This window comes from Alexandromys fortis, unplaced genomic scaffold, assembly GCF_014885135.2.
Source record: "Alexandromys fortis isolate MF-2015 unplaced genomic scaffold, M_Fortis_MF-2015_v1.1 scaffold_58, whole genome shotgun sequence".
In the NCBI taxonomy this organism is placed as follows: domain Eukaryota; kingdom Metazoa; phylum Chordata; class Mammalia; order Rodentia; family Cricetidae; genus Alexandromys; species Alexandromys fortis.
This window is the reverse complement of record NW_026067940.1, coordinates 5,977,682-5,991,460: the sequence shown is the minus strand read 5'-3', so window position 1 is coordinate 5,991,460 and position 13,779 is coordinate 5,977,682. Positions and strand designations below refer to the sequence as shown.

The window sequence follows — 13,779 nt, the reverse complement described above, 5'->3', positions numbered from 1 at the left end:
CCCTCTCGAGACCCTCTGATGTTCTCGAGTCTTAGGCTTCCTGGATTATTTCTAGGGGTACATAATCCCAACATCCCTCTCGAGACCCTCTGATGTTCTTGAGTCTTAGGCTTCCTGGCAGGACAATGACTTATAAAACCCAGAGATTAAACTTGGAGGGCAAAAGGTCAATAACAGAGCCATTAAATCCTCTGCATAAGTCCCCACAGGCTTCCAAAGGACTGCACATCTCCTCCCAGGGAAGCATCTGCCTGAGGATGGCACCGCTGGCAGAGGCAAGTGGATCTCTGCATGTTTAAGGCAAACCTGGTCTACCAGTGCATTCCAGGCCACACCTTTCTGACGCCAGACTGTAGACACTGATGGTGGCCTTAAGGCTAGAAGAGCGAAGGACTCCTTACCAGTGTCTGTAAGATCAGACTCAAAAGCCTGGGACCAACTTTTGAACCCCTCTACCTACCCACTTAGACTCTTCCAAGTCTTCCTTACAAGACTTTGAGCAAGACCCTGTCTCAAAAAACAAAACAGAAACAAAAACAAAAAAGTTTATTTGAGGCTGGAGTCAAGAGCACTGGTTGCTCACCCAGAGGACCTGGGTTCGATTTCCAGCACCCACATTTACAACCAACTGTAACTCCAATTTCAGGGCATCCAATGTCCTCTCTCCCCCTCTGTGAGCAGACACATGTGGTACACAGGAAAAAGCACCCATACATATAAATTAAAAATAAAGGGGAAATGGTAGCATGGAGAGAGTTGAGAGAACGTGTTGTTGTTTACCTTAGACGTGTGCCCCTCTTCTACCTCAGATCAGCCTTGAATGCACACTCATTGATATCCTCGTTCTGAAAGAAGTGTAACAGGCAACCTCCTCCACGTGTGGATTCTTCGCACAATGGCCATGAGTTCTGATCTCAGCCCTCTTATGTCCTGATTATAAGAAGTTGATCTCCTATTTCCAGAGTCCTAGTCTTGGTGGGAGAGTCTTCTTTTGTTGCTGTGTTTGTTTTCTTTAAGTGTTGAGGACTGAACCCAAGGCCTTATGCACACTAGTCAAGTGCCGCACCTCTGAGCCACACACCCGCTTTTTTACTTTTGTTTTGAAACAGGGTCTTGATAAATTGTCCAGGCTTATGCTCTTCCTGCCTGAGCCTCTAAAACAGCTGGGTTAGGCATCACTGTGCCTGTTGTTCTTTTCAGTTAGATGATTCACAGATGAGATCACCACCCTTGCCTATGGTGCCCAATCAGCAAATGCCCATTCTACTCTTGACTAATAGATTGGTCTCCATGAATTAAATTAAGCATTAATTTTTTTTACATAGCAAAAAGAAGTCCAATGAGCTTCCCAAAGCCACACAGAGTGTGGACCAGTAAGTTTGAGGCCCAGCTCTACCTGACTCTAAATTCTTTCCCACTGGGTTATAAGAGCTCACGCGATTCCTTCATGTTTACACCTAGTGTGCAAAACAGGGTCTGTCGCTTGGGGATCAGCCAGTAGTCTTCGTTCACTAATCTAGTTATTAACAGATGTGGTGGCACACTCCTGTGATCCCAGCACTTAGAAGTGTGAAACAGGAGAGGCTCACAAGATTGAAGAGAGCCCGGGCTACAAACAGAAACCCTGTCTCAAAAGCTACAACAGTGGTAGCAGCTGCAGCCAGCTGTTCTGCAGCCACTGGGACATCCTAGCTTCATGTCAGTGCTGCATGTGTCAGGCACAGCCTTCCAGAGTTGGTGTGCCCCAGCTGGGCTAAGACACACTTGGTGGTGTGGGTAATGGGGGTCAGGGAGGAGGGTGAGTGCCAACTCAGACCTGGAGCTGGGTAGGCTTAGCAAAATCTCCTCCTTCTGTACTCAGTCTGCATACATTGAAGGTGGCCTTCAGGTTGGAAAAATGGCTCCGTTGACTTGGCAAGTGTTTCCTAAGCTCAGACTCAAAAACTTGGGGCCAAGTTTTGAATCCTTCTATTCACTTAGGCTCTGCCAGTCTTCCTTACAGGGTGGAGCATTTGTTCTCTCTCCATGTCTCTAGAACGGCCACCTTCCCAGCCTCTGGCCTCTCTTTATCACAATCACTGTGAACTGGGCCACAGGTGAACATCTGCGCCCACAGATTCAAGGCCCTGATCACGGGCTCCCAGTCTGCGTAACTGAAGTAACTACTACTAACTAGTGCGAGAGTGTGGTCAAGACAAGGACTTGAATTCCACCTGCTCCCAGCCTTCCTGGCCCGCGACCAGAACAAGGGCTGGAATTCCACCTGCTCCCAGCCTTCGTTCTCTAGGCTGTTAAATGGGACTGTAAGTCAGTTTGCGACAATGGCTGTGTGGAAAGGCTGGTGCCTCATAGTTCGCCTCTAAGTTTCTTCCGATGCCCTCCCCCTCCAAACAGCCCATTCTATTTTGCTTGCCTCAACTTTCCTGCCTTGCTGGACCCCATTTTCTCTGCCAGTTTAAATCCTATCCCTCCAGCTGGGCTCAGCTGGAAGCTCAACTCCTCTGTAAAACCTCCCATGAATAACCAGAGCCCATAATGGCGTTTTCTTTCTGTGTTTCTACGGCACCTTCCATTGCCTTGAAATGCTAAAATTTGTTTCATGCACTTCCAACTTGTCTCCCTTGGCTCCTGCAGGCCATTATACCCCACAGCAGGGGTGGCGGGTGGAGGCCTGGGAGCAGTTTAGCAGAAATTTAGTATGCGATTATTGGATGGATTGAAGGGCCAGCTCCTCCATCTATACAGTACTTCAAGTCCTCTTTGCAAGCCTGTAGGCATGGCTGTCACTGCTAGCTATACCCTTCGAAAAAGCAAGACCCAGAAGCTCTGTGTCTAGCCAGGGGCACTGAGCTGAAGCCCGGTGTCAAGAATCTTGACTTCTGGAGGCCCTGACTTCCAGAAGTCCCCGTGCCTTGGGCTCCATCTTCTCTATTAGTGATTTTTCCAGGCTCTGACTGGGTGTGGCCTGCTATGAAGCTGAGTTCTGGTGTCCATTCTGAGTGGACCACACCAAAGGCCTTTCAAACACTTGGGTCTGAAGCCTTGGGCCTGAAGCCTTAACTGCGGCAGGAGATGTGCTCTTCTAAGCCCCCATGTGTGGTAGTGACCCAAATTTTCTACCAAGCAGTAGCCCAGCAACCCTTTCTGCATACATGGGATCTTGCTCCACTTCCTAGTTTGATGGCTTCCTGATGGCCAGCCTGCAGGTGGAGAACCCTAAGCCATGTTTGGGTGGGTCCTCAATCCCACTGAGACTAACCCCCTTTCCTAAGTGTCAGAAGGCTAGAGTGGCCTATTCTGGAGACAATGCTGGAAAGGCTACTCCTCCCTTTAGAACAGTCACCAGTCCAATGGACAAACTCACCCAACGCTACTGACTTTACCCACCATTAACACGGGGAGGGTAGCAGTAGGGGAGGTTAGCAGTATACAAAACTGTGGTCTCAGACCCAGCTGTGCCTATGAGCCACACCTGTCCTACACACTGAATCCCCCACCTGTTCTTCTGGCTTTTGCAAGAGAGTCGGAGGGAGCATCAGCAATGCCATTCACTTCTCCCCCACCGAGCTCCAAGCGTCATGCCCTACTCCCTCTCTCCTGCAAGCCTTGGGTCTTGATGCAGAAGAACCGCTCAAACTACATCATCGTGCTCCACCCAATTCCTTCCTCTGGGGTGTGTGCCTTGTGAAGCAGAAGGGGCTTCTGGCCACTCAGGAGTTAAAATGGCAGCGGGACTGGAGGGGGTTGGCGTGGCAAGCAGACAGGGAGGAGGCGACCAGAGTGGGCTGGGGAGGTTGGGAGCGCTGTGGAGCAGCTAGTGAGGAGGACGAGCGCGAGCAGCCGGGAGGGAGGAGGCGCGGCGGGGGCGCCGGGCGCCGCGGGCCTGCTCTGTTGTCGGCAGACGCGCGGCGCTCCGGGAGCGCCGGCCCTGGCCGCCAGCCTCCGGCCGCGGCACACAGGATTGGGGACACTGCCATTCCCTTGACGTCCTCGCAGGCCCGGCATAGCGACCACTCCCAGGACAAGTGCAGGTTGGGGAAGGCGCCCTGCGAGCTTCCCGGGCCTGGGTGGCGGCGCGTCGCGGAGGGCGCGGGCAACATCCCCGGCCGAGAGGCGAGCGACATAGAACGGCTCCCACGCGGTGAGTGTGCGGCTCAGGGGCGGCCTGGGTCGTGGACGCCGAGGCCTCTGGTTTGGCCGCGAGGATCGCCGCGATCCGGTCCCCGCAGCTCGGACTCTGCTGACCGGGTGGGGGAGGGGAGCGCGGCCGCGACCGCGGCGGTCGCCAAGATGCCTGCAGGAGAGCTGGTGACTTGGGAGAAGGCCGGGAGGGGCGAGAGAAGGAGAGCTGGAAAATGCAAAGGAGGTGGCCTCTGCACCGCCTGGACCCGAGCGGCGGGGGTGGGGGTCGGGTCCTGAACCTATTAAGAGAAGCCCCAAACCCTCAAACTGTTGCTGGGTAGCGGGGAGCCATGGAGATGTAGAGGAACCGAAGAGGTGGCCCTGGGGTTGAGAGGGCGTGACAGAGGCGGACTCACAGGGTGGAAGCGCACCAGAGCCTAGGGGACTTTCTCTTCCTAGGAGCTCGGGTGGTGGCAGTGCGGAAAAGACAGGATGGCCTCGGTTGGGTCTGTTCGAAGTATCTGGCACCGAGAGCCACGCTTCTCCGGTGTGGGAGACTGGGGTCTGACTGCAGTCTAGGATGGGACATTTGAGAGGGGGAGGGGCCAGCCGGGCTTAGCCTGGGCGCTGTGTGGTTTGAAGCAGCTCCGAGACCACCGCATCACAGCAGGGCAGGCCGGGCTGGTCAGCCACAGGTGGGCCGTCTGTCCTGCTGGCATGACAGGGCTGTGCGGGCGCAGGCTGCCCGGCCAGCCAAGAGCCGTGAGTGGCGGGGTGAGGCAGCTGAACGGAGAGGACAGAAGAGGTGGGGTGAACTGGACCCCGGGGGTGGGCCCTAGTGGGGTGTTACAATGCTCCCTGCGGCCCCTTCCCTTCCTCCCCCACCAAATGAACAGGAAGGAAAATGTCAGCTGGGCTTTGTGCTCTGTTCCTCAGGCTGCCGCAGCTCCCATCTGTTGAAGCCAACGCAGCTTCTAATTGGGCAACTGGCAGGGCTTGGAGGGGGTGGGCTGGGCACAGCGCTGGTTGCCGCTAGTTGCCAGAGATGGACTGGCAGGCCCTCTACTTGAAGACCCCATGAGAGGGGGGCGGTGGAGAGAGACACCAGGTCAGGACAGGACAGCAGGAATGGCCTCTTGCCAGCTTCTTCACCTTTGTCGAGGGGGACCAGAAGCAAAGACCTAGGCGTCTTTCCTTATCCAGAAAGATGACTGGCTCCATGCCCCCTGTCTCGACATCTCTCTGGCCAGTGTTCCCTTTCCGGGGGAGAAGGCCAGCAACCTCCTGTCCACTGAACAGTCCTCCAAAAGAGCAGAGATGGGCAGGGCTGAACACAGGACACGAAGGCCCCCCTGGCCAATGGGTCCTCTACTTACCAGAGAAAGTCACATGTGTGTGGCTTGACCCACTTTCCTGACCAGGAGATGTTGTGAAGAAGTGGATGAAAAGGAGCACCGCTGGGGGTCTGTGTCTCTCAGGCCTTCCTCCTTCCCTGCGCTGCCTGTCTACCCGTGCCTGGCCAGGGTCTGGGCTAGAATGCTATCTGGAAAGGGTAGAAAAAAAGGACTCTCTGGCATTTCAGGGGTGTTGACACTCCTGTGGTCCAGCACCTAGAAGCCTCCCCAAACCCACATCTCCTGACAGAGCCTCCACATCTGACAGGCCTGAGGGAGACACCCAATGGCAGTAGGAGATCTAAGCCTCTTGCAACCTAGCTAGGCCAGCCGATTACTTGCTGACTGATGGTGCTCCCCGTTTTCTCCCACTCCCCGCCTTACTCTCTGCTCCTCAAGCACCTCTCTGTCTCCCTTTGCCCTCACACCACACCATTCATCTCTCACCCTCCTCCTCCTCTTCAAGTTTACCTCCCCTCCGTTCCTTCCAGGTCTCTGCCTCCACCTCTGCCTTTCTGTAAGATGCAGCTTAAACCCCAAGCTGGGCACACAGTGGCTTGCTCACATCTTGACAGCGGGAGCTTATGTACAGTTGCCCCCGATGAATCCCCTTGGTAGAGAGTGCCAGGCTGACAGGTCTGGCACCGGAATGTCCTTGTCCCTGCATCCCCTGTATCCTGCCATCGGCTCACTTGCTCCTCCTACTCTCTACTCCCTTGTTTCATTTATTTGAAGGAAAAGAGAAAACATGCTGCTTTTAAAAAAAAAAAAAAAAACTTTTTCATGCAACAGCTACTCATTGAACACCTACTGTGTGCCTAATACTATTGTCAGAGTGGAGGATACAAGTAACAGACAAACCTTCATGTCTCAGGCAGAGCTGAACGTGATAGTTGGTTAGTTCCTTGCCCACCAGTTTTTTTCAAAGGTTTGGTGGAGGGAGAGGAGTATAAACCCTAGCAAATTAACAACACAATCACAGAATGACCCTTACTATCCCGGGTTCATTGCTAGGCGTAGATGATGTACCACTTAAGTACTTGTAATCTGAAAGGATGGAGCAGTTTACATACGATTGTCTGTCTTGGAGGCCAGGGCTGTGTAGAAGGCAGTGGTTTGTACAAGGAGGGAGGCAGTGATGGTTTAGGGAGCAGCTGCTCTGCACCAGCCTGTGTGAGGAACCATCGCATTCGGTCCTCCTAAAGAACTGCGTCAGAAGCCGGGCGGTGGTGGCGCAGGCCTTTAATCCCAGCATTTGGGAGGCAGAGACAGGTAGAACTCTGTGAGTTCGAGGTCAGTTTGGCCTACAAAGCAAGTTCCAGGACAGCCAGGACTGTTGGAGAACCCCATCTCGAAAAACAAAACAAAACAAAAAAAGAGCTGCATCATGGCCCCTGCTTTCTAACTGAGGAGTCTGGACCTGGACAGAACAGAGCTCTCAGCCTCACCCTCGCTTTGTGAAGCTCCCGCTGCAGTTCAGTTGGCTCTCACGATGTTTATGACATCTGCTGAATTCTACATTCGCCCTAGCTTTTCGGGAGTGGGTCTTGTCTCTCTACTCAGAGTACAGACTGCATTTGCTGAACGATTGCATGAATAACCCTTCTCACATGATCCAGGGATGCTTTCTATAGGAGTGAGGGCGCTGCAGAGGACACAGGGAGGGCAGAGAATCTTCCTGACCCACAAGTGTGACAAGCTGTAGCTAGCTGTCTCTTTCCCTAGGCCTCCACCTTCGTGGGGGCCAGGTAAGAGTGAGAAGGACATCGCCATGTTCATCTGAGGTCAGTGTTGGAGCTCCATCCACTGTCGGCCTAATGAGTCAGGGTTGCTCCCGTTCTCAGCCTCCTTGGGTAAGCCTGCACTATCGCAAAAGCCCAGAGACAGAGAATGGGGGTAGGCAGCTTGGGTGCAAGGACTGCAGGGCTAGGACAAGGTCAGCGGTCAAGGCAGGAAGTGGGACAGGCGATGAGGACACAAACAGGAAGGAGACAATGGTAGAGGATAACTTCAAAGTAAACCCCAGGGCGTGGAAAAATAGCCTCAGTAAGACAGGTCCTGCTGCAAGAATGTGTGTGACTGGCCAAACCAGAGAGAGGCGTCCTTGTCTTTGACTTCCTGTGTAGGGTAGGTGTCTCTAGGTTATAACGCACAGGCTGAAATTGTGTGGCGTTTGTCTCATTCAGGCTTTACTCGTTCAGGCAGATGTCTTCCCTAGTGGCACCTACTCTGTGCAGAAGCAGATGAATCAGCTATTGTCTCTGACATTGGGGAGCTCGCATAAAGGGTATAGAGTAGGTGGAGCCACCCGCCCGAGTTCTATAACAGGCTTTAACACTTGTTGCTGGGAGACCCTGGAAAAGCCATATGACCTCTGTGTCTCTGTTTCCTCATCTATAACTGGTTTGATCATAGTACCTACTTCATAAGAGGCAGAAACACAGGGCAATGAACTCAGAACAGTGTCTGAAATATAAGAAATGCTATATAAATTGTTATTTTCAAGGAGTCAACACTGTGGTTCAGGGCTGAAGAGAGGGGGCTACTCACATCTGCAGACTAGATTTGCTAAATTTGGGACAAGGCTTTAGAAGGGGCCAGCGAGCCAAGGTGGAGGTTCTCGGGACGGGGTGCCGAGGGTGTCTGGGACACAGGAATTGTATATGAAAAGGCACTGTGGTGTGTAGGTATTGTCCCTTTGTGAATATCACTAACACCACTTAGTGTCCCTCTTCAGCTTTTTGTCCTGGTGCTAGGAGCTGGACTTCTAGTAGGGCTGCCTAGCTGCCCGGAACAGCCCCACACCCCTTGGTCTAAAACAGTGGGCTGCCAAGCAGGGGGCTGGGGCAGCCCTGCTGAGTTTGGTTGTGTGACCTTGGCCTCCCACACGTTTCTAAGTCATCAGTGCCCAGACACTGCAGCAGCAAGGTCTTGCACTCTGGCTTCTGGTACTTCCTGGGGACCTGGAAGATGCCTTGGCCTCAGAGAGCTGCTGCAGGAGGTGAGTTTAACCAGGGTCTGCTTTAGAATTCAGTTTGTCTCTGTGTGTTTCTTCCACCCACATCTTCCCTGCTGTTCGGCGTTTGATGGACTTGAAGCAAGTTCCAACATGAAGAGCAGGCCCAGGGTTCCTGGGGCAGAAATGGTTTCTCAGCTTCCACCTCCCCACCTGTGATGACATACATTACAGCCCCTAGCATTTGCTGAGCGCTCATGCCAGGCCCGGTGCCAAGTGCTTTACCTGTGTCGTTCAGCTAGACCCCAAACATCCCTCTTACCTGGGTGCTACTCTTGCCTCTAATTTCATAATGGAACAACCCTGGCTCAGGCTTGCTCAAGGAGACATAAGTGAGCCCCTGCAGCACCCCCAGGATCCAGCAGTTATTGGCCTAGGGGTACCCTGGAGTCACATAGCCCACTCGCCTAGCTAGCCTCTCCCTACTGGAACAAATTCTCCACGCCTGCCCTGTTCAAGCCAGTACTGCCTGTCACTCGTTAGGGAACTTCAGTGTCTCCCTGACCCCTTCTTCCTTTTCTAACAGGCTGTGCTAGCCAATGCCTCTAACCTGTTTTTGTTGTCTGTATCTTATGTACTAGGGATCAAACCTAGGATCTTTTACTTGCTAAGCAAGCTCTCTCCCAATGAGTCGTGTCTGCAGCCCCCAGGACTGGTAGTTAAGCTCTAACTCTGTTTCTTTCTGCCTCGGCCAGAGCCACCAGGGTCTTCGAGGAGTTGACCCTGACTCAGTGCCCATGGACACAGGAAAGGGCCCAACCAAAGTGTGGCTCCCCAGAGGAGGGGAGAAGGGCTACCTGCGGTGAAGGTGAAAGGAGACAGGCGGACCATTTAGGCCCGCCAGTGGGCCGCTGTTAACATGGCAGGTTCATGTGTCCTGGGAAGAGCCCGTGTTTACAAGCATCTCTGGAGACAGCTCCTTCAGAGAAGACAGGTGGCAGAAGAGGCAATGATTGTGCAACAGCCAGCTTGGGTCCCCCAGGAGAAGTGGGTCTGTCTTATTTGATCCTTCCCAGATGAAGGAAGCAGAGGGAATGACAGCGGGGAAGGGGTAGGTCTGTAAAGCCCCGCACCTGAGCACGCAAAGCTAGCAGAGAGCACGTCTAGCTGGGAAGGCAAAGGGCAAGACGTCCTGCAGGTACAGCCGCTATAAAAGCTGTGCAGGAGGAAGGGGAAAGGAGAGAGATTGCCACTTCCCCCTGACGCTCAGGATGGCCCAGTCAAGGAGGCAGGATGGACTCCCACAACCCAGGGGATCTGTGGACTGGCTCCACCCACAGCCCGTCTCTGCACAGCCATGCCTTTGCCATTGTACACAGGGTGGGCGGTGCGCATCTTCATTAGCTAGTGTTTATCGAGCCTCCTCGGTGCCTGCCCCAGGGATACAGGCAGCAGGGAATAACAGAGAGCTCTGCCCTTAAGGAGCTTTTATTTTGCTGTCTGGGGATACAGCAAAGTAAACTTGGAAAGCAAATGGCATATTAGTGTTAAGTGCTCCAGAGAAAAATACAGCAAGGGAAAGAAATAGAAGATGCATGATGGGAGGGCTGGAGGTTGAGGTTTGTCCAGGGTGGCCACCGCCGCTAGCAGACGTGGAAAGGGTACTGCGCAGAAGGAATAGCTGGTGTGCCATCTGGGAGGCAGGATGGGGCCAGGGATGCTGGAAAGATGCTAGGAGGAGCTAGTGGGAGTGTGGTGCATGGTGGGAAAGGCAGAAGCCAAGGCTGGGGCCATAACCAGGAGGCCAGGCTGGAATCAGGGTTCTGGCTGAGGACTTGGCGTCTTCTGAGTGTGATGGTGACATTTCTGGACTTGGATTCTTTTAGTTGTTGTTTTGTTTTGTTTTTTTTGAGACAGGGTTTCTCTGTAGCTTTAGAGGCTGTCCTAGAACTTGCTCAGTAGATCAGACTGGCCTTGAACTCACAGAGTTCTGCCTGTCTCTGCCTCCCCATTGCTGGGATTAAAGGTGTGCACCACTGCCCGTCAGGATTTGGATTCTTGAGACCCTGGAGTCTGGGGTCATCCATTCCAGCACTCTCTTGCCATTGCAACTATTCTGGTCCATAAGTGTGTGTGTGCTTGTTTGTGGAACTTGGTCTGGGTGGGGATGCGGCTGTGGGTTTGGGAAAGCCTTGGTCGCTGCTGGTAGGGAGCTGCTCGAATGAGGAGGCAGAACTCATACTCTGAAATAATGAGGGAATAATACCAGACAGTATTTAAAACCAAGTGCTAAACTGTGTGATTTAGACTATAAATGTTATCAGAGCTGTGCACTCTGTGTGGGCGTACACAGGGAACGCTTCCTTGGGAGGTGCGGCAGATTGGGGCCTGGAGAACAAAGTGGGGTTCCACTCTGCAGAGGGGGGGGATTCAAGAATCTAAACCTAGAGGGGTGGGAAGGGTGATCAAGCAAGAGGGGAGGGTCAGGGTCACCTTTGGGGTGGGAGGAAGTCAGCAAGCTCCATCCTAGGGAAGAGAAACAGGGGACATGTGCGGGATGCCCCTGGAACGCTCGCTTCCCTGCAGCCTCTGTTTCTCTCATCCTCCAGCGGTTTTGCCTCTTTCCCAGATTCTCAGAATCCCTCTGAGCTTCTTCTTCGAATGCTCTTGACCCACCTGGTGTCTGTGGCCCATTGCTCTGACATGCCCCTAGGCTCCACTTTCTTATCCAATCAGCACCAGACTCTCCTCTTGAATCTTAGCCCCTGAGCTCCTCGATCTGGTAGGTTACGCGGAGACTACTTGATGGTGCTCCTTTTCCTGAGAGCTGGGGGGGGTCTTCTCTGGAGCAAGAGGTGGCTCACCTCTGCAGTGGAGGGTGAGAAGGCCACGGAGGAAGAGGTCATTGGGGTCCTTCACCTACTCAAAATAAGCAAAAATGCACACACACACACACCCTTGGATGTCAGCCAAAGAGGAGAAGCCAGGGGTCACAGGGATTGAATTGCCACTGTTAACTCAATAGCCCACTCTCCTGCTCTGGGCCCTCAAGAGCTAAGAAAGGAGGGCTCGTTCTGTACCCCAGGTCCTGCTCCTCGAAACTGTTGGGCTGAGTCTAAGGCTGTTGCCCTTACGGCTCACAATCTTGAGCAAGTGGAGTCAGCTGGAGCTGGGTGAGAGCCCCATTTTCTAGTCACTTGCCCTGGGGTGCTTTAGCTTAACCTCTCTGAGCCTCATCTTGGGCTTGCATTAAGTCTGGGTTAATAACGCCTGCCTCCCAAGGTTGTGAATAATAATAGCTAACACTTGTGTGTGCTTACAAGTCGCCCAGGGCTTTCCGTATTCATCTCATTTAATCCACAGAACGCTGGGAAGTCGACATTATTTTCTCCCATGTTGCAGCTGAGGAAACTAAAGCTGAGATGTTTTAAGTCACTTGCCGGAGGCCACACACAGTCGGCAAGTGACTGCGCCAGAATGCAGCCCCGCGCCCCTGTGACTCCAGAGCTCTGCTTCTCAGCCACCACATGAAATGACCTAATCTGTGTGAAGCGCCTGCGACAAAGTAGGAGCTCAATAATCGTTAGTTCCTTTCCCCTCTTTTTCCCCAAGGCCCCTCCTCTAGAGAACAGCTTCCCCCTTTCCAGAGTCCCCTGGAACTGAAACATGAGATGCAGGATGGGGACGAGTTGCCGCTTTACACCAAGAGAGCCGGGGCTGAGGACAGGGTGATCCGTTAGAAAAAAATCTAAAGACACCAGGCTGTGATTACTTCGCACCATTCTCTGAGAAATGGTATTCAACCTCACTGGGTCTCAGCTCAGGCCCTTGTGGGACCGTATCTATGGAGATGAGACCAGAGGTCAGGTGGAAGGAGAGAGAAGGAGGATGTTTCTCCTGCCAATGCTAGAAATGACCCCTAGAACTGTCAGGGTGCCCAGAGAAAGGTTCCAAGACTGGGCTTTCCGAACTTGGGTATGGGTTTTTGAAGGTCAAGGTATGTGGAAGGGAGGCTGGTGTCTCAGCGTCACGAGTGCTGAATCAGGGTGCCTCCTGCACCTGACTTACACACACGGCTCCATCTGACCTTATCTGGAAAGTCAACCCAGACAGATGCTTCAGGGTAACTGAATGCCAGGGTGCATGTGGGCCCTAGGCAAGGAGGTTCCTTAGAATGGTCCTCATTGGCTCCTCCTTAAATCCCATTTTCAGATGGAACTAGACTCCTCTGTGAAGTCCAAACCAGCCTGTCAACAATCCCATTAGGCATGCAGATTCCTGGGTTCCTGGTTTCCCGGAGGTATTTCTCAAGAGGAACCCAGGTCTGGGTTACTTTATAACCAGAAGTCATCTGGCCTTGCGCTTTCCAGTGCTTTTAGAATGTGATGTCTTGCTTTGTTTCAAAATAAAACTGCAATGTGTGATAGGCAGAGTAAGAGCCATTTTGTATTACCCTTGTACCCAGAACCTGTGAATACGTTGTTACATAGACAAGAGACAGTAACTGGGGGATGAGAATGGGGGGAGGGGGGAGGACAGAGGGGAGACTGCAGCCCTGATGTAAAATAAATAAATTTGCTTAAAAAATAAAAGAGACGGTAAGGTTGTAAATAGAATGAGAGGTGCCAACTGACCTTCATATGTCCTGAATTATCCTGGTGGGTCAGTGTAACCACAGGGTCCTGTGGAAAAGGGGCAGAAGTCAGTGTTGGAGAGACACGCATGAGAAAGACTTGGCCAGTGGTCGCTAGCCTTTGGCCAAGAATGAAGGCTGCTTCTGGAAGCTGGAAAAGCAGTATAAACATTGTCCCCTGGAGCCTCCAGAAAGGAATGAACCTGTCAATACCTTGACTTTAGCCCAGAGAGACCCATTCCAGTCTAACCTCTGTGCCTATAATAAATAATTAAGCCCAAGTAAGACGCTAAATTTGTGTGAATTTGTTACTGTAGTAACTACATGAAAATGAGTAGAAGGCAAATATATTGAGGTAGACCAGAACTCCACTCAGCCTCTCACTGACCTCCCGGTGACCCTGGAGGAATTATTTCATAACCTGTGACCTGAAAGCGAATTTGAAACACACTAGTTTAAAGTAGCAGCTCCACATCCTCCAGACAGTGTGAAGTCAAGGCCCAGAGGGAAGGGACTTTGCTGGAGGTGAACAAGTTGAGCCTCCACCCCAGGGCTTGCTTTTATCTTGTCAGAACCTGGCTGCTTCCATGAATTCTATGTTCCAGTCACCAGTGCTTACTCTCTCTCTCCCCCCCCTCTCTCTCTCTCTCTCGCTCTCTCTCTCTCTCTCTCTC

The 13,779-nt window shown here is 52.6% G+C and overlaps 2 protein-coding genes across 2 annotated transcripts in view; one reads left to right on the top strand and one right to left on the bottom strand.

Moving 5' to 3' along the window:
* Nucleotides 1-3,842: 3,842 nt before the first annotated feature.
* Nucleotides 3,843-13,779, top strand: part of Lrrn2 (leucine rich repeat neuronal 2) — a 59,535-nt gene continuing 49,598 nt past the window's right edge. Inside the window, exon 1 of the mRNA XM_050147842.1 lies at nt 3,843-4,141. The gene's annotated coding sequence lies outside the window, so the exon portion shown is untranslated. The remainder of the gene's footprint in view (nt 4,142-13,779) is intronic.
* LOC126504980 (uncharacterized) overlaps nt 4,578-13,779 on the bottom strand; it is a 50,748-nt gene continuing 41,546 nt past the window's right edge. The window contains exons 6-7 of the mRNA XM_050147605.1: nt 4,788-4,905; nt 4,578-4,697 (exon numbers count right to left, since the gene is read on the bottom strand). Coding sequence (XP_050003562.1) covers nt 4,578-4,697; nt 4,788-4,905 — 238 coding nt within the window. The remainder of the gene's footprint in view (nt 4,698-4,787; nt 4,906-13,779) is intronic.